The sequence below is a fragment of the Lemur catta genome, chromosome 18 (genome assembly GCF_020740605.2).
Source record: "Lemur catta isolate mLemCat1 chromosome 18, mLemCat1.pri, whole genome shotgun sequence".
Taxonomy (NCBI): domain Eukaryota; kingdom Metazoa; phylum Chordata; class Mammalia; order Primates; family Lemuridae; genus Lemur; species Lemur catta.
The window spans coordinates 13,584,085-13,610,561 of NC_059145.1; the positions used below are offsets into that span (position 1 = coordinate 13,584,085).

Below are 26,477 nucleotides of genomic sequence, written 5' to 3' on the forward strand. Positions count from 1 at the left end.
TCTGAAGAATAAGGTGTAAATTCTCTCTCTCTTTTTTTTTTGAAACTGGGTCTCACTCTGTCACCCAGGCTGGAGTGCAGTGGTGCAATCATAGCTCACTGCAGCCTTGAACTCTTGAATTCCTGAGCTCAAATAATCCTCTGCCTCAGCCTCCTTGAGTAGCTGGGACTGCAGGTGTGTACCACCATGCCTGGCTTATTTAAAAAAAAAAAATTATTTTTGTAGAGATGAGGGTCTGCTATGTTGCCCAGGCTGGTCTTGAACTGCTGGCCTCAAGCAATCCTCCTGCTTTGGCCTCCCCAAGTGCTGGCATTACATATGTGTGCCACTGTACCCGGCTCCAAATTCTTGAACATGACTTTTGAGGGCTACAATAATTTAGGCTTTGCTGATCTCTCCAGCCACACCTTTTTCTTCTTTTTTAAACATTTAATTATAAAATGTTATAAAAATTAAGAAGAATATAGAAAACAGTATAATATATAATTATGTGCCTACCACATAGATTTAACATGTGTTAACAGTTTACTATATTTACCTCTCTTTTAGCCAAAGAAAAAGAACAAAAACTATTCTTTTATCAACATTTGGTATTGTCTGTGTTTTCCATTTAAGCTGCGCTGGTCAGTGTGCAGTGCTGTTTCACTGTGGTTTTTAGTCATCGTTTTTTAAAGTTTGCATCCGATAACTCTAATATCTGGCCACCATGTTGATCTGCTTCTGTTGTTCTTGGTTTTGGTCACATCTTGTTTTTTCACATTCCTGGTTAGTTTTGATTGAGTACCAGACATTGTGTGTGAAAAACTGTAGAGGTTATTTGAGATCTAGATAGTGTGATCTTTCTCTGGAGAGGATTTACCTTTGCTTCTGGAAACTTCTACTTCAGATCTGCTTAATCCAGTTAGGAATTGAGATGATTTGAAGCAGAACTCCAGTCCCTATGAGGGCTAGTCTATGTCGAATTCACCCAGGGTATAGTGCTTTAGAGTGCCGGCCAAAAGTGTAGGGGATTTATGGTGGGTCCTCCTCCTTAGAGGGCCTTGAACTCCAACGTTTTGATTCCTTAGGCCACGAGTCTACTCAGAGTTCTACTCAGCTTCTCAGGCTTTTAGCTGCTGTCATTTAAAGGACAGACCTCTGGGGAAAACAGTTTCGCCTCTCCGGGCTTCCTTTCTTTCTGGGGTGTGAGCCCTACAATTCTTCACAGCTGTGGTAGTTCTCATCTGGTCTGGTTAATTCCTATTTCTCTGAGATCTTAATTTGTTTGTTTTTCTTCCCTAATGTACTTTTATCCCTGCCTAGCAAAGAACCTGGTCTATAATTGTTGATCCTACAATAATGCCAATTCCAAATACCTAGAAATGCAGGAGTTTGATCACTGTACAAACTCCAGGTGTTTCAAAAGCAAGTGTTGGTCAAAAGCAGCTATTGAGCCTTCAAAACATTCAAGAAAAGTTTTGAACCAAAATATTAATGTGATTAGTAAATATTTCAACCCAGGGACTGACCTGTTCAGTGTCATGCATTTATGTTAGCTCCATGACTTGCTCACAGTGGCAAATAATTTTAAAGCTTCTTTGAGAGCTTGGGAAAAGTCAGTGCCCTGTCTGCAAAGGCTGTTCAGGAAATATCTTTTTCTTATTCAGTGACTTCCATGGAGCAAAAGTTAATCATTAGTTTTTATTTTATTGGGCAGTCATTTATGGCAAAGGCAGGTTATAGAAACAGCCTGGTGTGCTTTGTACACAAAGTTCTAAGAGAAGATGAGATATTTGGCCATATGAAGTGAGCATTAGTTTGGTGTTAGGTGTGTGTGTGTGTGTATGTCCATGTGTGTGTGTCTTCTGGAGGTGCCACATTAAGATGGCATCATTCCCTCCCACACTGACATGATCCAGTATATGGCAGTTGCTGTGATATAGTTTAACCTATTAATAGTAAGTTTTTAAAAAATGTGGTTTGTGGATTTTTTTTTTTCCTTTTCAGTTACCTAACTCAGAGACCCATGTTACCCTGTGGCAGTATATAGTACTTTCAATTAAAAAACATGTAGATGTTATGTGACATTCTAATTTCCGACATCTGCATACTCACTGTCAGTACTGAGGCACCGTGCTGACTTGCTCAGCCGATGATGTGATAGGATGGGGTGATCTATAATATCTTTTCCACTCTAAGAGAGACATAATCACATTTAGGCAGCTTTTTTTCCTAAGGCAACTCTTGTCTTGGAATTAGCCAAAGTAACTTGGATAATAGCTCTGCCACTTAATATTGAAGGAATATTTCTAAACTTAGAATATGCGTTAAGTTTCCTTATCTACAAATTGGAAATACTTATGCCTATTTGGTGAAATTATTATAGACTTTATTTGTTAATGTATATGAAATACTTTATGCTTCAAAAGTACTATGGTTGTTGTTATTTTATTATTTTTGTCTATATTATGTGTTGGCTATCTCATAGGAATATTACATACTTCTGTCAGTAGAATTAATAAGGAATATTGGCCTTTGGAAGCAGAGGGGAAGAAAATAATTTTTATAAATAATGATTCCTCAATATTCCTTTTACCTTTACCTTTTATTGGCATATCACATAGCCATCCTCACAATGCAAACGTTGCTCATGCTTTCTGGCTCATCCAAGTCCGATTGGAATAAAGTTTTCCAAAATGTATTGCTCAGCTGAATGAGTTCCTGTTGCTTGCCAGATTTTAGCCAGAGACTCTGTTTGTTCTGTTTCTGTCAACATGGAATCTGATTGTCCAACAGTTTGTGTGGACCTGCACGTTTTGGAAAATGTGTTCTGCTTCTCAGGGCTGCTTTGCAGTGCCACAGAGTTCACCAAGGAGGCTCTAAGCTCTCTTGTCTGCCTCTGTGGTATGCAGAGTGTGGACTCTGCTTGTTTCAAAGGACACCCCTCTGAGCCCTTGCCTGGGGGACACACATGGCACATTAAAGGACACTGGGACACATGCCAGTCTTCTGGCCTGAAATCAGCATGTGTAGCCATGCTAGCAGGTGCCCGACTTACTGACCCTGCTTGGATACTTCTTTGCCATTGTATAATTGGACTTGGGGCTGGACTTGCAGTACTTTATGGCTTCTCTGGACTCCATGGATCCTCTTCCCCCGATGCCTCCCCTGGCCTCCCACCATTGCCTGTCTCAGTGTGAAACATCACACTGCCACTTGGCCTGTCTCCTCGTCCTCCTCTGCCTTGTGGTACGAGCCTGCCTTTGTCTCAGCCTAGCAGAAAATGGTAAATATCACGTCATCCTTCTCCTTAGTTGGGACTTCCGCGCCCATCAACTGCCCCACCAGCAGCCTCACCAATTCAAGCAAGCATTCGTTGAGTACCTAGTGTGTTCTAGGGGCATGAAGTTGATTCAGAATTGTTACCTAAGTCCTTGTCTCATGTGTTTTCAACGAGGACATTCTGGGGGCAGGAAAAAATCAGCTTGTTGGAGAACTCTAGTATTCAAAAGGAAAAAAGCATGAACATGTTAATGGAATTCACTTGATAATAAATTAATATGACTACAAATTATACTTAGTAAGTGCCAAGGCGAAAGCAAGGTGATCAAAATATCGGCCTCTTGGGACTATGTTAAGGAAAATAATTTTAACATCTTCTACCTAGTGGAAGATGACTGTCTTTCTGGAGGAAGTGCTCAGGTTCATCCATTGTCATTTCCCTTTGTGATTTAGGAGTAAGGTTCTTCATCCAACAAAAAAGAACTATTGAGAAATAGAAATAAGCTTGGGTGTATATGGCTCAGATGTTTAGATCGTGTAAACACATTTCCAAGCACATTATGCAAACACATGCTCCTTGCTTGAAAAGAGTGAGTACTAGTTCTAATTAGAAGATGGTAGAAATTCTCTTTGTTTCTACTTCACAATAAAGTTACCTTCAGAGCCTCATGTTAGAACTATTGATTCTTCCTGAGCAAAGAGTACAGCACACCAAAATGTACCCTGGCCTCCACAGTTTGGAGGATCAGTGGATCTTAAAGGTGGGAAGTGGCAACCTCCTCCAGCCTCTGTCCCTGCAGGAATCCCTTCTTCGGTACCCCTGACAGCTGTGGTCCTGCTAAAAACTGTTGCTAAAAACTTGGTGAGCAAGATCTCTCTAACACTGGGGGCAGCTTGCTGCATTATCAGATGTTCTCACTGTTTGAAGGTTCCTATGTCCAACCAAAATATTTCCCCCTGGTCTTCATTCTGCCATTGGTGAGAACAAGCACATGTCTTCCTCCTGCCCTTTACGGTAAAGCTTTTCAGATACCTGAGAACAGTCATAGCATTTGACCTTGAATCCTTTCTTTCTAGATAAGCATCCCCATTCCTTCTGTTGCACCTGGGATAATTGAGTTTACAATTCGGGGCAACCTCGTTACATTCCTGTGAATAACATGAGTGGAGAAAGAAGTCTCTTTTTACAAAACGACACCTGGAATTATACACAGCATTCTAGATGTTGTCTGATAGATGCGAATAATAGTGGGGCTGACCTTTCCCTTTATTCTCTTTCATCAGGTCTCAGATTCTGTTCGCAGATGAGGGTTTGGCTAGTGGATTCCAACTGAGTTGGGTTTGAATCTTGTCACCATAACTGTGGGTTACCAGATGTGTGACCCTGTGCAAGTCACTTAACCACTCTGAGACTCAGTTTGCTTCTTTCTTAAATGGGGATAAAGAGTCCGATTTCATAGCATTGTTGTGAGGAGCTGAAAGAATGTTTGTAGGGCGCTTAGCACAGTGTTTGGTGAATGGTAAGCATGTGATAGGTGGTAGCTTGTGTCTTAGTCATTATTAGTGCCCTGCTACGGCTGTGAGTACTCCTGCTGTTACCCTGAGCAGTAGCTGAGCTGCAGTAGCAGCAGGGAGAGCAATATCGCACCGATGGTTCCTGTTAAGCTTGTAGCCAAATAAAACTTCCCTTTGTCCCCCATGTATATTTATCTCAGGCTCGATGTCCCCAAATATTGTTGCTATGCAGGTATTTTTTTTTTAAATGCAGCTACTTTTTAAAAAGTAGTTTAAAAATTATTTTGAATTTTCCTTGTTTCATAGCTGTGTTTTGAAACCTAATGCAATGCCTATCTCTTCTCTCCATCAGATTTCATTTTGTTTATGGCTTTCAACCTTGAGAGACAGACAGCTCACAGAAATCTGTGGTTATCGGCGCTGTCATTGGTGGCGGTAGCTTTTCCTTCCAGCTTATTGTGGAAGGAAAAGACCTGGCTGTGTTCTGAAGTCATCAATGCAGTGTGAATGGGGCAGGGTCTGAGGCAGGGCCCTGCAGCACAGGAGCCAGCCCGCATTCCCTACGAACTTACTGTGCCATGGGGCTATATCTGCACTTGCGGTTCTAGAGACACCTAAGACAGGCCCTGCTGTTAAGAAGCGTATGGTTTTGTGGGGAGAGATTGGGTGCTGATCAGGTGAATGAATATGCACTGTGGTAACATTTGTTGTGGATGTGATTGAGGTGGAGCTTCAGTGAACTCTGTTCTCTGACAGTTGGAGCTGTGAAAGCGTCTCGGGGGAGGTGCCCTTAGAAAGGGTGGCAGCCATTGAGGAGGTCACTGTGCTACGTCCAGGGGACCCAAAGATGAGAAAGGCAGGGCCCAGCCTTTTGAGCAATTCAGGGTAAGCAGAGAAAGGATTTTCTTCTGTCCTTGCCCACTGCTTTCAGTTTCTTAAGTAAATGCGTAACCATCAGTGCCCGGAGCCGTAGCTGCCCTCTGCTTGCCTGTCCATCCTGAAGCGTGATGTCTCCCACGCCCAGAGTAAAAGTAAAAGCAGTGAGAGGTGTGTACGTATGTGTGTTGCATGCACTTGTTTCTTCTTGTTTTTCTGCAGTTTACTTTCCCCTCCTTATGGGAGCAATAGAACTGTTTAAAGAATTTCTGTTTGCTCCCCAGCTTGGGGTTTTGGAGAGTGACTTGTGAATTGTCTTCCTTACTTTGGTATGCTCAACAAGAGGGTTTTTATTAGCTGTCTTTTTTGCAGTGTCTCACACTCCTGGGAAGGGAGAGCCGTATGCTCCAAAGATGAGGATGGCAGCAGGTCAGCAGAATGGGTTGGGGTTATAACAGAAATGACAAATGGGAAGAGCAGAGTGTGCTAACGTGGTTGTTTGCCATTCTCAGTAAAGTTCTTCCTGCTACCGTGAATAACAGAACCATGGTTACGTGACGAAAGAGAGGTCAGTAGTCTGTGTTTCCATCTGAGATTTAGCTTTCAAATGTCATGGAGCCTTAGGTGACTCATGTCGCCTTGTCAGGCTTACTTAATGCTTCAGCTGTAAATGGTGCTGAGGACCTAGCAAGCCATTCTTAGGGTACAGCAAATCTGGGCACCTGCCCTTGGGGCTGCTGCTCCTTTGGAAAGTAGGCAATGATGGAAGAAGCTGCAGCTGATAGTAACACGGGTAAGAGATTGTTTTAAAATGATTTTGACCTAGGTCCACATCTCAGCTCTGCCACTTGGTGGCATGGTGGCCTTGGAGCAATGGGGTGAAATCCTTTGATTTGTTTCCTCATCTGTAAAACGGGAGTAACAATAAAATTCAACAGCATGGAGTTGTTCTGAGGGTTAAAAGGAGAGATTAAAGCACTTAGCACTGTGCCTGCCACACAGTAAAAGCACTCAGTAAATGAGAGCGAATCATTATTTCTGAGCACCTCTCAGTCGGAGCATTTCCTTTTAGAAAATCCTTTCTCCTTCAGCACTACCTCTTGTTTAATAGACCAGATTATGTTGTTTTTCTTTTCATTTGTTCAATAGATTGTTTTTTTGCTTGTTTGTTTGTTTGTTTTGGAGACAAGAGTCTTGCTCTCTTGCCCTGGCAAGAGTGCAATGCAGGGCAAGAGTGCAATGGTGTCATCATAGCTCACTGCAACTTAAACTCCTGGGCTCAAGCAATCCTCCTGCCTCAGCCTCCCGAGTAGCTGGGACTACAGGCACAGGCCACCATGCCTGGCTAATTTTTCTATTTTTTGTAGAGAGAGAGTCTCACTCTTGCTCAGGCTGGTCTCAAACTCCTGACCTCAAGTGATCCTCCCACCTCCACCTCCTGGAGTGCTAGGATTACAGCTGTGAGCCACCACGCCAGCCTGTTTAACAGCAATATTGAGAACTTGTTCTGTGCTCGTGGCAAACATAAACACCACACAGTCGTTGCCTGCAGAGAGTTTGAATTGCAGAATTCCTAATGGTGGTTTCTCAGTATTTCCATGGCAATAGGCACTGTTGCTCCACTGAGGCTTAGGAAGCCAGACCCAAAGCCCAGGTTTTTGGCTTCCTTTCAAAGATTATTTCTTCCCTGCACCTTTCTTTGCCTGGAAAGGGCCATGGGGAAATTTTGGGGCTGGGGCTTGCAGAACCTCTATATCTAGGCTTCCTTAATTGCATCCACAGCTGACAGCCCATGTCTGAGCAGCTTTTCTGGGCAGAGGAGGGGTACTCTGGGAATTCTAGGTAGAATCAGGCCACCATTTGGGGTCAGTTGCTTGAGGTTTTTATATCTCGTCTTAGTGTGGTTTGAAGTATGAATTGACAGCAGAGGCTTTGAGGACCAGCCCTTGTACCAGGGTTGCCATCCTGTCTTCTATCTTCTTCATGCTCTGGGGCCTCCCTGGACAGGTTGTTTTTTCTTAGTAGTCAATTACGATTAACTTCCCAGCACTCCTGCAATATGTCGGCCCCTAATTTCTGCTTAACATTTTCAGCTAGGGCTCTATCTCGTCACCCTTGGCAGCCAACAAAGATGAACATATGCATATATTGCAACCCACAGAATAATTATTTTCTTTACAATTTTTCACATCCAGCAGTCTATATGCATAAATAATTTCCCCATAGCACTCCTAAACCAGGGGTGGAATCACTACAAATTGTTTGGGAAGGAAGAGTGGTGTCCTTCAACTTGAAGAGGGTCCCCCAAGCCCTTGTCCACTGTAGCTTTATAGATTGTTAGTGTAAAATGTGCTTTGGGTTAAAAGAAGAGACATGCCCAGACCCTGCATCCCTGTATTATAGTCCTGACTTTACCCCAGGCTGCCTAGTGCTTTTGTGAGGAGTGAAGTCTAAATGCCTGTGCTTTGCATTTATATACACTTCTTCCTTCTAAAGAGCTCAACATGCTCTCATGCTTGGGCACTACTTGCTTGTTCTCTCTCTCCCCCTTTCTCTTCCTCCCTCCCTCCTGTCTCATTCTCATATCCTCAAAATATTCCTGATTATGCAAAAGGAGACATGTGGTCTTGGGCTCATTTTTTATGATAATTCATGGAGTGGAGAGAGGTTTTGACTTTGGCCCAGGTTTTAAACTTGATTTGCAGTCAGGATTAAATCCCACATCTTCTCATCCTCAGACTTGTCAGTGTTTACTGGACTCCAGATGTTATTTCAAATATAAAACATGAAAGGCTACTTACTTCCTTGTAGTAATATTTTATCACAAGCCTCATATGTTAAATGAGGAATTTCAAGAAGTGTTATACCTATGAAGGATAATTTGAGAGATGGGAATTGCTGTGTCATGCAGTGGCTTCTTCTGTGAGCAAGGGGGAGGGAGCTAATTATGCCTATAGTTTTTGATATCTTAAAATTTTAAATCAGTTTCTTGTCCTTCTTACCTTCCTCTAAACTCTTATTTCCATTAAATTGTTCTTAAAAGTTATTGATTTGGCCCAAGTTAGTTTTTATATTTGACATCTGACTTGTTAATGAATTGTAGAGTAATACACTGTCATTTTCCGTTCCTATAGCTTACCTTAATGACAGCCCTATGTCATAGTATGACTCATTTGTTCTTTCCCTAAGGATCTGAAAATAAAACCATGTTATCGAGAAGAGAAAATAGAATAGTCAAATTATCTATTTTTGTTACCAGGTTATGCTGTGATTCTTTTTTCATGTGGGTATGTGGCCACATTTATAATATGGATACTTGCATAACCACACATGTAATTTTTATGTTAAATATATACTTTTATCTATTCAGCAAAATTTATTGGCAAACTCCTGAATGCCAGATTTGTGTGCTGGATTCTGGGAATCTAAGAGACAGAATCCCCTTCCCTCCTGGAGCTTGCAGGTATTAATAAAGCAAGCAAACATACCTAAGTATCTACAATTGCATATGTAAGGGGGAAGTATAGCCTGGCAGTTAAAAGCGTGCAGTTTTGGAGTTGGACCAGGGTTTAAGTTCTAGCTCAGTCATCTGCTAGCTGAACCTCTCACTCAGCTTCCTCATCTGTAAGTGAGGAAATAGTAATACCGCTTACGGGGTTATTAAGAGATTTCAAGGAGATGCTGCAAAGAAAATGTCTAGTGTAGAAACTGGCATATAGTAAACACTTGTGACTACTATCTTCTATATGTAATGAAAATTTAAATGAAATAAGCTAGCAAGCTGTGAAATTATACCTTATCAGAAATCTAATCCATAGAAGACATTTATTGTGGACCTTTTTAGGGATGTGGAAAGAGATCAGCCATCTGGTAGCATCCAATTATAAATGACACTTCTTCCTGTGGACAGTCTCTGCTATACACTCAGTAAAGGAAGTAAACATTGCAGCTAATCAAGTGACAGGGCATAGAGAATTGGGCACTTAGCACTTATCCACTTTCAAAACATCCAAATAAAATCATGGAAGTCTTCAAGTAGTTCTTTGAAAATAATGTTTAACTAAAAATGTCATTTGGTATAAGCTAATTGCTTTATTCTCTCATAACTTGGTAATGAATTGTCACTGAAGAACACAGAAGATTTTGAGTATAAAGAATGTGATGAATCCTTAGTGAGACTAAATTGTGTTTATTTTTCTCACTTCAAGCAATGCTTAGAGCTATTAATATATCTGGCCTCGAATGCAGGACTGAACAGTTTTACACCATTATTCTAAGAAATAGAAGTGATTGATTTTGGAGAATATCTTTTAGTGAATGTAGTCTGTACCCTGTGATGTTGGTGATTTGGTTTTAGTTGACCTAGAAGTTACCTTTGTTTAGGGTGATGGTGCTATATAGCTTGCATTGTTCAGGATGAAACAAACTGATTTCTTTATATTTTAGAACTAATCTGTCTGAGATTGGGTAGGCCATGAATATTCTTTTGTGTTGTACATTAGCATATTAAGCTTTCTGAAATTAAAGAACCACTTGCAGTGTTAGGAGGCAAATTCCACCTGGCAGTATACCACAATTAGTAGATAATGAGAAAGTTTATCCTTTGTTGCAGAAATCTAACGTGTTATATGTTTTCTGTTAATAGCTGTTTCTTCGTTTAGGTTGACTAGTTTTCAGCACCTAGAGGTTTCATAGCCCTATGTTGAAAAACTACCATTTGTTTTTCACAGTTATTATAATGCACGCCTCTCAACCAGATCATATGTATCTGCCATTGTGTACATCAGAACATTCACCATTTTCCTGGGGTTTCATTGCTCTTTCTCTCTCTCTCCTTCCTGCCTGGCAGTAAAACTTGAGGTGGAGTGAGGGGCCTCAGAGAAGATTGTAGTTGCATATCTCACATCTCAGCAAGAATCCGTGGAAAGGTCCCTGGAGGAAGCGAAGCAGTGTGGGATAGAGAAGCCCTAGGATGGAAGGATCTGGGGTATCCACCAGCTCCCCTGGTGGTGGTGAAGGAAGGACCTCATAGGGTCTCTAGAGGAGCACTTGCCTTGCACAAAGAGGGAGCTCAGGCCAAGAGTGGAGGGACAGAGCCCGAACTAGATGCTGGTTCTCCCAGCTCCAAGGCCCGTGGATGCTGGCTCCCTGGCGATGCCTCCTGCCTGGGCTTATCCTATGTGGTCTCTGCAGTATTTTCATGAATATTTTCTACTTGTAGTCTCTCTTCAGACCAAGACTTTTTTATCTTGTGCTTTTATAGTGATGAATTATAAAGGGGCCTCTCTCATCTTTCTCTTCTTTTAATTATTTATTTATTTATTGATTGATTGTAGAGATGGGGTCTCAGTATGTTGCCCATGCTGGTCTCAAACTCCTGGGCTAAAGCGATCCTCCTGCCTCAGGCTCGCAAGGTGCTGGAGTTATAGGTCTGAGCCACCGCACCTGGTCCTGTCCCTTCTTTTTACCCTCCTCTCCATTCCTTTGCTGAATCTCTACTCTCCGGTCAAGAGTCATTACATAGAAACTTAAGTGCAAGGTGATCATCCACTGCTTTAGCAAACGCATGTACAATCTCAGACACTGTTGAAGGCTCTGGTGATAAAGCAGTGAACAGAGCAAAGTCCCTGCCGTCAAGGTGCCCGCCTTCCAGCGGGAGGAATAAACCTATGTGTAATTTGTCATGAGGTGTGAGTACTAGTGTATTTCTTTTCTTCTGACACCAGATGTGTGGATTTTTTTCTGAAACCAAATTCACATGGTTTTTTTCCACACCAATTCTCCACGTTTTTGCCTGGCCAGCTACAAATTTGAGGGTTCTCATAATCCCCTCCATTCAGGTTTGGTAATTTTCTAGAATGACTCACAGAACTCAGGAAAGCATTTTAGTTATGATTACCAGTTTGTTATAAAGGATACAACTCAGGAAGAGCCAAATGAAAAAGGTGTAGAGGGCAAGGTAAGGGGCGGGGCAGAGCTTCGGTGCCCTCTCCAGGTGTCCACCTTCCCAGCGCCCGCGTGTGTTCTCCAGCCCGGAAGCTCTCTGTAGTGTCGGGGTTCTTACGGAGGTTTCATTGAGTAAATCACTGGCCACTGGTGAGTGAGCTCAGCGTCCAGTGAGGGGTGGCACTGAAAGTTCCAATCCTCTAATTCTGGCTTGGTCTATGGCAACCAGCTCCCATTCTGAAGTTACCTAGACCTCTCCTCCTCCTCAACCCCCTTGAGTAATCTCATTAGCATATAAAGGAAACATTTTTTTTTTTTTGAGACAGAGTCAGCCTCTTTTGCCCTAGCTAGAGTACAGTGGCCTTATCATTAGCTCCCTGCAACCTCAAACTCCTGGGCTCAAGCGAACCTCCTGCCTCAGCCTCCTGAATAGCTGGGACTATAGGCGTGTGCCACCATGCCAGGCTAATTTTTCTATTTTTAGTAGAGATGGGGTCTCTGTCTTGCTCAGGCAGGTCTAGAACTCCTGAGCTCAAGAGATCTTCCTGCCTTGGCCTCTCAGGGTGCTAGGATTTGTTGTGTATATATCCACACATACACACATACACACACACACACAACCACTTTCTGTTTACCTAATGTTCTGGCTTATTGAGGTTTTATGGTACCTATAGTTTATTTTGTAATGAAAGGAAAATCTCTGATTCCTTACTTACCACTTTATTTCTGGGACGAGATTTTTCTGTGGAGGGTTTTGAAAACCATTCCTGTAACACCTAAAGGAAGATGAAACTTGACAAAGCAGTTGTATGAAATGGAACAGTTGCTTCTATGGTATGAGTCTGAGACACAAAAACCCAGTGGGGGTTGAGCCAGTGAGACCAGTCAAGGCATCTACGATGTCAGCTAAGAACGGATGTCTGTTTAAGTGGTAGGTGTTGCTACTTTCAATATGTGTTTATTCCTAAGCGAAATAAGCAGGTGCCACATCCTGAGAGAAGTACATGAGGAGAAATGGACCTAACAAGGGACAAATTTCAGCTCCATCAAAAAGCTAATGAGTTTTAGCGTCAAAAACGGGCTGAAAAAAAAAGTGATACTATATGAGTTAGCTCAGAAGGGGCACGTGGCAGAGTGGCTGAGTGTGGAGCCAGACAGCCTGGGCTTGAACCTTCCAGTTCAAGCTGGAGTCCACTACTGTAGCTCCACTGATCCACTGGGGGTGCTGAACTGCTTTCTTTTTTCGTGGTGCCAGAGTTGTTTTGCTGGTTTCTTCTCATCTGGCTCCTTTCTCTTGGTTCTGGGTTCACAGGATTGCAGGGCAGCTGCTCGCTTTTGCTGGGAACTCTCCTGTTTATTTAGGGGAAGGGGGAGATCCTAGATGGAGCTTCTGTGACCTACCCTGGAATGCTGACCCATCAGGGGAGGGACAGGTGCGCTGAGCGCCTGTAGAACAGCTATGCTGTTCTGACCCGTCCCCCTGTGATTGCCTCACATTGAGTCAGAGCCGGATGATTTTCATGCAGAGTTGTGGGTTGTTCCCCAGCTCCTTGTTACGAGTTCGAGTTGGGGGCTGGATGCGACGCTTTCTGTGCAGGCTGTAGTTGTAGGGGACTGCTCCGCCAGGGGCCACTCAGTGGAGCCCACAGTGGCAGCTGGGTGAGTCTATGTAGACAGTGGCCCTGGGTGACAGGCTGTGGGCATTTGCACAAACCCCCTCTCGGAGTAATGGCTACTCAAGGATGGGGGATCCCTCGTGAAGTGCTGGACCTCGGGGTGCTTCTGCCGGCCCTGTGGCAGTGGTGGAGGGAGACTCAGGGGTGGGGACCTCAGACTCGTGGGTGCACTGACAGAGAGGAGGTGGCCACTTTTGAGGGTCTCCACTCAGCTGTCCCTACAGTGGGTTGCGGGCGGGGGCTGGGCGAAGCGTCTGAATGGAGAAGGGCAGGCACTCCAGCCCTCCTGGGCCCTCTCCCTGGAGGGAAGTCCGCACGGAATGGCCAAGCTCTGGATCACACCAGTTCTCCAGGGCCCACCGTAGACTGGCAGGAGTTGGGAGCTGTCTGTGTGGGAACGGGTGCCGTAAAAACCCACGGGCTGGAGTTCCCTGGGGCGGCCAGAGAACACGATCGGGGGGAAGCAGTGCGGTACCCGCCATCGGGGCTCCAGACCGTGGCTATGGGGAGCGAGCCCGAAGGCGCTGGCTGTCCAGGGCGTGTTTTCAGGAAGCTGCCAGTTCAGTGGTTGCAGCAGCCCTTGTGCTCATGTGGGTGGAAAAGCTCCCAAGCAGCTCGGAGGCCTGCTGAGTCCGGGAAGTGTCAGGGAAGGAGAAAGGACACCCGCCTGCCCTCTGCGCCGGCCTGGAGCTGCTCCGGGGTTGACCTCTGCCAGAGTCTTTTCTCTTCCTGTTCTGCTCTGCAGCTTCTTCCCATGAAATCCCCGGCAGACTCTGGCACTTTGCCCCCAAACTAGACCTGAGCTGTGTTTTCTCCCCTTCTCCTTTATCTGAAAGCTTTCCTTCCCTCTGGGACCATCTGGCAACCGATGTCTCTAGTCAGCCATCTTCCCTGTGCCCTCCATCAGCCTTTTTGTCAATGTAGCTGTTGGTACTCATTTCCTAGATCAGGTTCTTTAGGAGTTTAAAAAAATAGTGACATTCTAGGTGACATTCTGTTACTCTTTCTGCATTAATTATCTGGAATTCCTCTATGAGGAACATTCCCTCAGAACTCTATTTCCCTGAGGTATAGTTTGTATATGGAAGTCAGAATAAATGCTGGTGGTGGTATTTTCGTGGTAAAAATGATAATGCGCTATACACGTACAGAGGTGCCTCATTCCTTTTAATGGGTGCCTGGTATTCCACACCCATGGGTTGTGTCAAATAGCAGCCTTAAATGTAACTCTTTGCTGATTGATGGGAATTTGTCAAACCGTTTTCCTATTTTCCTTGTCAGGTGTTGGGTATGACAAAGAGGGAAAGGGAAGTGTCTGTCTGGACTACACAGAATGTCATTGTTGATGCACCTGTGAAATGTGTCCTTGGCAGCCCTGAGCAAGTTGGTCACCCTCTTCCTGCAGGCTCTTTCCTCATTCAACAAGCCCGTCTCGCTGATGCGTGGTTCCACGACGTCTGTGGAGCTCCTTCGCTAAAGACTTTCATGCCTTCCCTGGTGTTTTCAACAGGGGCAGATTTCTTTGCAGTAACATTCGAGAGTGTTGCTTCTTAATCTCTTCCTGAGAACTTTAGCACTACCTTGACCTTTTAAGGTTATTGGGACTGACATGTAGAAACTTGTGTTTTTTGCTGTTCCTTGCAATCACGCAAGCCTTGGAGGCCTGTTATTGGTAGTATTTTGGTGTCTGTGGGACTAGAGCAGCTATGGGCAGCAGTGCCTTTGGGGACATCACTCGCAGTGGTTCCTGCGTGGGTGTGGGCGGAGTCCCTCTGTTCCATGAGTTCTTCTGGGAAGACTCTGGTGTCCCGGTCAGTGGTGTAGGTGTGGGGGGGGGACACTGGCTGGGGTGCGTGCATGGACAGATGAGCTGGCAATAGTCACTTAAGTTGTTTCAGCCTGCAGTAATAATCTTGATCATGAGAGACAATGTTAATTTTGATTTATTGGTTTTTCTTTCACAAATGGAATGCAGACACCCTCCCTCCTCCAGGTTAATTGGCTAGGGCAGCCCTAACAAATGACCACAAACTTGGTGGCTTGAAACGACAAAAACTTACTCTCTCACAGTTCTGGAGGTTGTCAGTCTGAAATCAAGGGCTGGCAGGGCCACCCTCCCTCCGGAGTCTGAGCGAGGACCCTTGCTTACCTCCTCCCTTGTGGTGGCTCTCAGGAGTCCTTGGCATCCTTTGGCTTGTAGCTGCCTCATTCCACCCTCTGCATCTTCACCTGCCTTCTCTGTGTGTCCGCATCCTCTCCTCCTCTCATAAGGACACCGGCCCCCTCGTAATCCAGTATAGCTTTATATTAATTACAGAAATTATAAATCTGCAAAGTCCCTATTTCCAAATAAGATCACATACTGAGGCTCTGAGTGAACATGAATTTTGGGGACACTATTCAAGCCAGTATACCTAATTTTTCTGTTTTTTGGCAAAATGGCAAGTATTTCAAATAGTTGTAGCTATTCCTTCATCATGTTGTTTTCCAGCAAAAATAGTTTTAATTATTTATGATAACCAGATGAGCAGTCACCTAAATTGCAGAGTATTTTAACTGCTGCAGTTGTATTAGCAGGGGGTGACTCTCGTTAGTGCTTGTATCACGTGATGAGTGTCATTTATCAAGTGCAGACTTAGTTCATTGGAGTTGGTGATGAAAGAGAATTATTTTGTTCTCATGCCTTCCCACTGGCAGATCAGCTCCTTCTTATTCCTGGATCTAACTTGGCAAAAGAATTTTATCTTGCATGCTAGTAGATACTGTGAGAAACTTCATGAGAATTTAAACTGTCATTTGATGCAGTGTAATACAGCATGCAGAAAACCACCTGAAGCAGTGTAGTGCAAGAATTCTCAAGCAAGCATCTTAGTGTAGGAGAGTGTGGCCATTATATGGGACAGTTACACAGTTAATGATAACTTCATTTTTGCTATAGTGGATTCTTAGCGGCTATCTTACTTTAATAGAATACTCTCACCCAGCAGATTCTGGTGCAATGTCTGTCAGATTCTAGACATTGATAGGAAGAAAGCTGTGCTGCTGGCTGTTATTTTCATATGTAGCTTTTCACATTTGCAGCTTGTCCTTTTATAATCAATGAGTTTACTAACATAACATTAAACATTTAAGGCCTTGGAAATACTGTTGCCCTGCAAAGGAAGGAAGAATAGCCAATGACAGTTTCTAAGTACAGACTGTCCCTGACTTAACATCTGTTTGACTTAGTGGTGCAAAAGCAGTACACATTCAGTAGAAACTGTACTTTGAGTACCCTTACGACCATTCTATTTTCCACTTTCAGTTCAATATTCAGTATATTACATGACATATTCAGTACTTTATTATAAAATAGGCTTTGTGTTAGATGATTTTCCCAACTGTCAGCTAATGTAAGTGTTCTGAGCGAATTGAAGGTAGGCTAGGCTAAGCCATGCAGTTCTGTAGGTTCCTGTCAGGACAGGACGTAATCCCATCCTAAATCAAGGAGCACCTGTACCTGGAAATGCTTGGAAGATAACATGCACTTCTGCCCAGGTAGTTAACATTTGCAAGACAGTACATTAGCCATGCTTACAGAAAATGTGGTTCTTTAACTTCTGCCCTTGACAATACCTGGTGGATAGGAAAAGGGAAAACTAAGATAGAAGGGGGATTGTCCAGCCTTCTCTTGTTTTCAGTAAGCAGAGAGTAAGACAGCTGTGTGATCAGTTGTCTTTTTGAACAACAAAGGAAAACAAAGAAATCATTATTCCTCAGCCTCCCCTGATTGGTTCTGGCTTATCAGAGCTTCTTGGTACCTCTCACATTCTCTTTACAGGGCTGATCTGATGTTGAGGCTTTATTCTGCCAACTGAAGTTTTAGGATTTTTGTGTCCATTGCACTTTTATCTGAGCCCGCCCTAGGAAAACAACCTGGCCTTTTGGCTGGCTCTGTCCGAATCTTAATTCTCCTTACAGTGACAGTCGCCACTCCTTCCTGCCTCCTTTTAGGCACTGCCCAGTTTCCTACACTTCTGGTCTCTCAGTGAGAGCACAGTGCAGTGCTTCAGAGAATGGGCTCTGGAGCGAGGCTGCCTGGCTGTGCCACTTGTCACTTACATAACTGACTGCTGAAACTGTATGAAGAGTACCTGATTTACTTATTTGCAAATTGTTCAGAACTGTACGTGGTTCATAGTAAGTGCTATAGAAGTCTTTTTTTAAAAAAAGATAAACTATGTTCTGCATCATGATTGTGGTGGCAGTTACATAACTATACATTTGTCAAAACTGATCAGAAATGTGCATTTTAAAAGGGTAGATTTTACTGTATGTATAATAAAGTATACCTCAATAAATCAGACCTAAAATATTTTTAAAGGATAAAAAGTAAACTCTTTTATTCAATCAGGAAAGGGTTTATTAGGTGCGCACGGTGGGATTATACAAACGTATCATTCAAAGAGGCTTGTGAGTCTGGTTGAGCAAAGCAGTGATCAGGTGGGATAAGTTTGCCTGTCGGTGTGTCAGGTCAGAGGCTGTCAAGCAGTCACAGGCAGGCAGGCAAGAAATGCGGGAGGGGCTGAGAGGTGGGGTTGCTTCCTGCAGTTGGGAAGACTTCACCACAGAGTGGGGACTCGGGGTGGGCCTTAGGGTATGGGTAGGACTGGGGGAGATGGGCATTTGGGAGGGTCCATGGGTGCAGGGAGAAGGCCCAAGGGCAGAATGCGTGTGGAGAGTTTAAGAAACCATTAGAAAACTGATTGGATCAAAACGGACTCTCCGGCTCTGTGAGGGGCAGTGTGGTTTCTGGACTAACCGATTCTTTTCTCTTTATCCACAGAAAGGGCCCCCCTCTGGGAAAGACCGGGTGAAGAAGGGCGGATCCTACATGTGCCATAGGGTAAGTCATGTCACTTAACTCTGTTTTGGTCTTCTAATAGCAGGTTTATGGATCCATTGTAAACAATAGCCCCAAATGTCCCATTTACTGCTGCTAATACGTGTCTGTTCCAATTGAAACTGGAAAAAAAGGACATTCATCTTAAGTTTGATTCTAAGCATGGGGAAAAGTGGCACAAGAAGCAGAGGTTGTAGATGACCTATTGTCAACCAGATGCCATCTGTTGAATCCTGCCCCTCTGAGAGAACTTTGTTGTCCCATGAACTAGAGGTGAGGGTGGCGGTATGTGCTTTTTCCAGTATGTAAGTCTGGAAGCACGCCCTTAATTTATTTGAGACTCCTATAAATTTATGGGTTCTCTGTTGAGATTCAGGTGAGAGTTATAAAGGGAGGGTGGTTTGTGATATATGGAAATGGAAGCATCCCGAGTGTTCTAGGTATAAAGTATGTGCCTTGTGAAATAAGCAGCATTTTCAGAGAGTGTTTCTGCTCTTTGGGCTGTGATTTTTATTGTCAGAGCTGGCTGTTCTTGGTTAGTTGCAGTGACCCAGCTTTTTATAAGTAAACCTTATAAGGAATTTGGAAATCCAATACCATCCCCTCTATTTTTTCTTCGAGTCATATATTTTTAACGTCTCCAGCACTTTAGTTTCTTTTATCTCTGAGCAAAGATGGCATTTTGCAGACTGTTATTGCCAAGAAGTTCCCCGAGGTAATATACTTAGTCCAGGCACTTTGAGACTTAAAACCACATATAATGGCTCCAAATTCAGTTACTAATTTGATGATGGTGGCATTATCAAATTTTGCTCAAAAATGGTGGTTCTTAAACTTTATTGGGCATTGGAATCATTTGAGATCTTTAAAAAGTACTGATGCCTGGTTCCCTGCTTATCCCCATTCTGATTTGATTTTTCCAGGGTGTGACGTGAGCATCAGATTTTTTAAAGCTCTCAATGTGATGAAAACAGAGAGCAAAGTTTGGGAACCACTGGCCTAAAGAGAATCTCTCTAGATTGTACATGTGAGTTTGTTGGTATGTGTGTCTTCTGCATCTCTTAACTTAGAATTTTTAATCCAGTGATTCAAGTGGACATTCATGGAGTTGAGTTCAATTTATGCTTTGTACCTACTTTCATAAGGAGATGTAGACAGATTTATCTTTATAAAACCCTGTTTTTATTTTAAATTACAAGCATTGTCCCAGGTCTTTCCAGTGTATTTACATGTCCATATATACATCAGAGTCTTTCGTCCCAGATCGTTTCTCTAATTGAAGCTGTTACAACAGGTGTACTTGGATCTTGCCGGACATCCAAACTTCTTTGAAAAACAGTTGAATCTCTCTTTGTACAATAGTATCTCAAAATCCTAATTGCTACCAGTTATGTCTCTGACATATGGCACTTTTCTAAATTGAGAATCCATTTGCTTTCTAAGTAATTGGGGACCAGAAGATTTTTCATCAAGAACAAATGGGGAAAATGAAGCTTGTAAAAGGCATTTTCAACAAGTAAATAACACTAAGCCATCCTAATTCAATGCATACGAATGTGTCTAATGTTTTATAGTTCTTATTAATAGCTTGTTTTCAGTCTGTATTTTCATAAGCTTTCTACTTGATTCTTTTAAAATATCTTTTAACCTAATATATGTTTTTATTAAATACACTTACATGGTACAGTTGATTTTGTTGTGTCTCACAGCCTTGCTAAACTCATCTATTAGTCCTAGTAATGTTTTTGTAGATTATATCAAATTTTCAACATAGGTGATCATATGATCTGTGAATATAGACTGTTTACTTCTTCCTTTTTAATCTGGATGCCTTTTACAACTTTTTCTTACTGTATGGCTAGGACTTTTAGTGTATTGTTGAGTAGGAATGGTAAGAGCAGACATTTGTACTTCATGCTTTATCTTAGGGAAAAACATTCGATTTTCAAAATTAGGTATGATATTAGCTGTAGCTTTTCATAAATGCCCTTTATCAGTTTGAGGAAATTTTTTTTTCCCTAACTCCCAATGTGGTGGGGTTTTTTAGATTCGGATTTGATTGATTGATTGATTGATTGATTGAGATGTGGTCTCCCTATGTTGCCCAGGCTGGTCTTGAACTCCTGGCCTCAAGCGATCCTCCCACATCAGCCTCCCAAAGTGGTAGGATTACAGGCATGAGCCACCACACCTGGCCTGAGGAAGTTTTTGTCTATTGCTAATGGATGTGGATTTTGCCAGATGCTTTTTTTGGTATCATTGAGATGATTATATGGTCTTTCTTTTTCAATATGGCAAATTACATTGATTTTCAAATATTAAGCCATCCCTGCCTTCCTAGGATATATGCCACTTAGTTGTGATGTATTATCCTTTTTCTATATTTTGGATTTGATTTGCTAAGATGATAACTGAGCATTTTTGCATCTGATTCATGATGGGGATTGTTCTGTAGCTTTCCTTTTTTGTAATATCTTTGTCTGATTTTGGTTTCAAGGTATTGTTGTGTTCATAGATTGAGTTGGGAAATATTACCTTATTTTCAGTTTTTTGGAAGAGGTCATGTAGAATTAGCATTATTCCTGAAATGTTTGATAGAATTCACCAGTGAATATTTCCAAACAAGTTCACAAGCAAAGAAAAATTTTTTTTAAATTAAAAATAAAAAAAGAATTCTCCAGTGAAGCCATGTGGGCCTAATGTTGTAACTATAAATTTAATTTATTTAATAAATGCAGGGCTATACAGTTTATCTGTTTCTTCTTGATTAATATGGTAGTTTTTGTCTTTTAAAGAATTTGTCCATTTCATCTGAGTTATTGAAATTATAGGCATAATCTCTGTCTCTTTTTGGGGTGCTCAGACCATTTATATTTAATGTGACTATTGATACGGTTGAGTTGAAATGTGCCATCTTGATTTTTTTTTCTCTTTGTCTCATCTGTTCTTTGTTCCCTTTGTTCTCTGTATGTCTTCTTTTGGGTTACTTATTTTTCATCACTCCATTTTCTCTCTTTTGGCTTATTACCTATAACTCTTTGTTTAAAAATTTTAGTGGTTGATTTAGTTTATATTATAAACCTTTAATTTTTCATATTCCACCTGAAGGATAAGTTTTAATTTAGCCAGGCTCAGTGTGATGGGGAGAACATTCTAGAAGAGGAGAATAGCAGAGTGACGAAACTGAATAGGATTCACATGATTTTCTGGAGAAAAATAGCAGTTCCAGGATCTTGGTGGTCAAGTGAATTGTACATTATTTAGGTCTTTTAACATCAGTCTGGTTATTTCTGTGAGGTCAGGAAAACAGCACAGTGTTGGTGGTGAATTATTTTCAGAGTACTTAGCCTTTTTCCATATTAAGAGTGGCAGCTGGCTGGGCGCGGTGGCTCACGCCTGTAATCCTAGCACTCTGGGAGGCCGAGGCGGGTGGATTGCTCGAGGTCAGAAGTTTGAGACCAGCCTGAGCAAGAGCAAGACCCCGTCTCTACTAAAAATAGAAAGAAATTATATGGCCAACTAAAAAATATATATAGAAACAATTAGCCGGGCATGGTGGCGCATGCCTGTAGTCCCAGCTACTCGGGAGGCTGAGGCAGGAGGATCGCTTGAGCCCAGGAGTTCAAGGTTGCTGTGAGCTAGGCTGACGCCACGGCACTCACTCTAGCCCGGGCAACAGAGCGAGACTGTCTCAAAAAAAAAAAAAAAGAGTGGCAGATTTTACTAAATTATTAAGATACAGATCCTAGAATTATATCTGGATTAGAGTTTTGTAACTGTTCCTTGCTAGGTATATGACCTTGGGCAAATTACTTAACCTTTCTAAGCCTCAGTCTTCATATTTGTATAATATACATCATAATTGTACCCATTGTAAGAGTCTTATGGAGAATAAATGGACCGACGTAGGTAAGCTCTTGGTATAGCTATGGTAAAGGCTCAGTAAAAGTTAGGTGCTCCTGTCATCATCATCCTTAGGCATCATGTTTATTATAATTAGGTTATTCCCCCCTTCTTCTCTTTTGGAGAAGGAACCAGCTAATGACCTCCTAACTAGATAGGCAGAATCCTAAAAAGTACGCTCATGACATAGGTGGAAATCAATGAAAAGAAAGAAAAATGTTGTAATTCATTTTGTTAAAAATCACCTTGCTTAGAAGGTAACTTATTTTTATTCATGGGCCAGGGCCAGTTTGCCTGGTTAAAGTAAACGCTGATGATCATTCATAACTGTCTGGAAGTCTATCCAAAGTATAGATTCAATAAGGAGATGAAGACGCAGAAAGAAAAAACTATGAGGCAACGTGGCATGTGGTTAAAAGCACAGACTTTGGAATGGGATTGAATAGGCGGGAATCCTAGATCTACCACTTATAAACCATGTGATCTTAGGCACACTGTTAACAATGTGTTCCTCAATTTTCCCTCATATATACAGTGCAGATACTAATAGTACCTACCTCACAGGGTTATTGGGAGGATTAAGTGAGTTAATATAAGTGAAGTTCTTAGAGCACTTCATGTGGTAAATATTTAAGAAATATTCGTTGTTGTCGATGTTGTTAGATTAATCCCCATGAGGTCTTCAGCCCAACCCATAGCACTGAGGAAATCCTTACTCTCCTGCTAAGGTGAAGAGCAAAAGGAGTTGGTTTACTGTCAGTAGCAAGAACAATGAATGGGAAATCAAGAGACCTGAGTTCTAGTGTGTGGTTCTCTATAATGATTTTGTTCAACTTGAGCTACAATTACCTTAAAAGTCTTCCTCCTATAAAAACCATATTGCTGTTCCACTTGGCTTCACAGCCCCAAGGCTGGTAAGTCATTATCTTAAATGGATTGTTCCCAAGTCCACTATCACATTCTTAGCACAGATATGGAGATGAATTTCACACAGTAATTAGACATTTTGATGAAATAGGACTAAAGCAGGTCCTTCCCACTTTCTCTGTTCTTAATTAATAGAATGACCCATTTTCAGCCACCTAAAGACCTCACATCCTTAAGAACCACTTAAAGTGCTAAAAGTAGAGTTGGAAAAAAAGAAAGAACAATGAGGACATTCATAATCAGGCCATTTACCTCTTTAATTATGTGCATCATTAGTTGGAATTTGAAGTGAACGACTTACTAATAAATGTTTGCTAAGTGAATGAGTGCATTTGAAATGGAATGATGGTGTGAATTGACTGTTTTCTCAAGTCATGGCCCTGACCTCTCAACACTAACTTTTGTAGTGAGACTTGCTTTTTAGTGTTTAGTTCTCATAGTCATTTTGGTTAATGGAAGGCTTCAGGGATTGCTGTGATCTGATAAAGAACTAACTCCTTTTGTTGTTACTAATTTTAAGGTTTTTGTTATACAAAGAAAACATTTTCATTGCATAAAAATCATCCTGCTTCCTATGGAAAACTGGTGGTCGTATTCTATCAGATATTTTGTGTGCTTTATTGTTTTCTTTCAAGAATGGAATTATTCTGTATATACCAGAGTCTTTAACTATATGGCCGTGGTGAAAATCTCTTATATATTATGGATCTCTTTTCTCTTATCCTTTGTCACAGCTGCAGAATCCTTCTCAACACAGTGCTCTGGGCAGATACAGCTCATTTGAGTTATAGCCTGGGTTTTGTGGCATATGAACATCATCTTATTTTAAAATAGTTTTTTAAATAAGAGATAAATGGCAGATAGGAATATGTCATCCAACAAAATCCTCAGTCCTGTGTCATATCCACAGAGAGATCCCTCAACTTTTCCATTCATGTAGCAAATGTGTATCCACGTTCAGATGCTGGAGGAGGGGTATTATCATCTTCCTCCAAGTGAGCACAAGCTCTCCCAGACCTGCTTAGAAGCTGGCTAATGCTTTTGTTGTTGTAGTCAGGAAACAGATTACCCCAAAGAGGTCAGATAAGACAGGCAAAGCTAGTTTCTGTGATCCAGTGTTATGTTCATTATAAAGTAACAGCTATTAAGGCCTTCCACGCGTCTAGTGCTTTACTTGTTTATGTAGAAACAAGGTGAAGTATGCTAAAATTATTCCATTAGTAGCTCCATTTTATTGCTGAGGGAACAAATTCAGAAAGGCTTCACCTTTGCTAAGATTAAAGAGTAAAATGTTTGCTTGTCACAGTTTTCACTTGTATCAAGCCCAGACTCCTGTCTGCTGAGAAGCCTGGAATGTGACTCCCTCCTATTTATCCACCCACGTTTCCTGTTCATTATTAACCAGCTTCGTACCAGTCACCTTTCCTGAAATTCTCATTCTCCAGATCTTTGAGCGATTGAGACCACATGTCACCTTATCAGAGAGGCCTTCCCAGACCACCCTGTCTACAGTATCCACCCAGTCACTCTCCTTCCTCTTTCCCTATCTTAGTTTCCATTGACATGACCACTACTGGAAACAACCTTCAGTTTATCGGTTTGTTTATTGTCCCACTACCCTCTGTTGAATGTCAGCTCCCTGATAACAGGTGCCTTGTCTGTCTGGTTCTGATTGTATGCCTCATGCCTAAAATAGCATCTGATATACTGTAAGCTCATATATTTAATGGACAAATAAACCATGCTCTGACATGATCAAGCCATGGTCTTGCTATCCTCTTAACCTGCCTGAATTTTTCAGTTTGCGTGCTTCTGATGTCATTATTTTCTCCACTTGATAATGCCTTCTTTTCTCCTTTCTAATACATCAGTGCTCAGAGTGTGGCCCATGGGCCTATAGCATCAGCAACACCTAAAAGCTTGTTAGAGATACACATTCTAGGGCCGGACCATAATAGACTTCCTGAGTCAGAATCTCTGGGCGCGTGGCCTGGGAGCATGGATTTAAACACTCTCTCCAGGCATTCTCGTGTGTGCTGAAGTCTGAGCACCACTGCGGTAACCACGGAAATCCCACTCAGGTCAAGTTGTGCCTTCCCAAACAGTCTTTCCCAAGACTTTGGCATTCTATAAGGGACAGTTCTTCACCTCTATTACTAATAACTTCAGAATTGTTTAACCCTAGCATGTCTGGTAGCTGATTGATGTGTAATCTGTTCCTCAACCAGCCTGTGATCTCCAGCAAGATAAGACCATGCCGAGACACAATCTCCCCTCTGGGCACATACAGTGGATAATCAGGAAATGATTGATTTGGTCATGAGTGTGGTACAGTTACAGAACAAGAATGCCCATGTCGTCTGTCTGTTGTCTGTCTGCCTGCCCCCCCGAAGTTGATCCTCACTGCAGTGTGGATCTCACTACACATGCTTGGTTTCATGGGACCCCGGATTATCCACAGGAACCTGATTCTAGAAAAGCCAACGCACTGTTGTTTCACAGCAGCCCAATGAGTAGGCCCTAAGTGGAATGAGGCATTTGTTTTGTCTTCCTGCGTGGTCGCCGCTAGTCATTTGAGAGCTTCCATTGCATGTGGACCACACGTAGTAGCAGATGCCATCAGTTTTTATTATTTCAAATACATTTTTAATTGAACTTCCCTCTGCCTACCCGAGACTTAGTAATGTTTGTTATATTCTTCACCGGCCACAAGGAACATGAGAAAATTGATTGCTACTGTTTCACTATCTATAGAAGACAAAGTACTGTGTCTTTCTTTTTATGGTGGAAGTGCTCCAGAGAATTGTCTTGTCAACTTTAGAGATAATTTTATGAAGATTAGAAGCACTTTACTTTTGTGAGAGAAAAGAGAATAATTAATATTTAAGAAAAAAAAATCTCTTGCATGCTGACCTATTTCCCAACCCCCAAATTATCTCTTCTGCGTGTGTTCCAATGTTATTCTACGTGATTCTTTGCGTCGTTTCTTTAACCAGTTGGCACGGACTTGAGTCTTACTGGGCCAACTCAGAGCAGGATGACTAGCTTATTTTCATTCTCTGTTATTTTGGATCAGAGAACAATCCTAGAGCACAAGAGTTCCGTGCATGACTATATTTGGAATCTGGAAGCTTTTGAAGTGTTTGTGGCAGGTAGTTTGTAGTTCTTCACCGAATACTGGCTAGGTGGCCAGGGATGTGCAGGTGTGTGTGTGTACGCAGGACTTGTATGTTGGATGTTGGAAAAGAAGACACAAGATGTGGTACTTTTCCCTGTGGGAGTATATTCTTGCTAGGGAAGCAAGAACGCCACAGTTAGATCTTGGGTAACTCATTTACTTTCTCTGGGCTGTTATGATACAAATGAAGTAACACGTGACGGTGCCTAGCACCGTGCCTGGTCTGCTGAAGGTCTGTGTTGGTGTGCGTGTGTATGTTTGTGCCTTGCTCTTATAAATAACACCCGTAAAAACAACCACACACACAAATGCA

General features: G+C 42.2%; 1 protein-coding gene across 2 annotated transcripts in view; it reads left to right on the forward strand.

Moving 5' to 3' along the window:
- The window catches only part of SUMF1 (sulfatase modifying factor 1), a 114,964-nt gene that overhangs the window by 50,174 nt on the left and 38,313 nt on the right, over window positions 1-26,477 (forward strand). For both annotated transcript variants that reach the window (XM_045529670.1, XM_045529671.1), the window contains exon 8: window positions 18,100-18,159. In XM_045529670.1, the coding sequence (XP_045385626.1) occupies window positions 18,100-18,159 (60 nt within the window). The remainder of the gene's footprint in view (window positions 1-18,099; window positions 18,160-26,477) is intronic.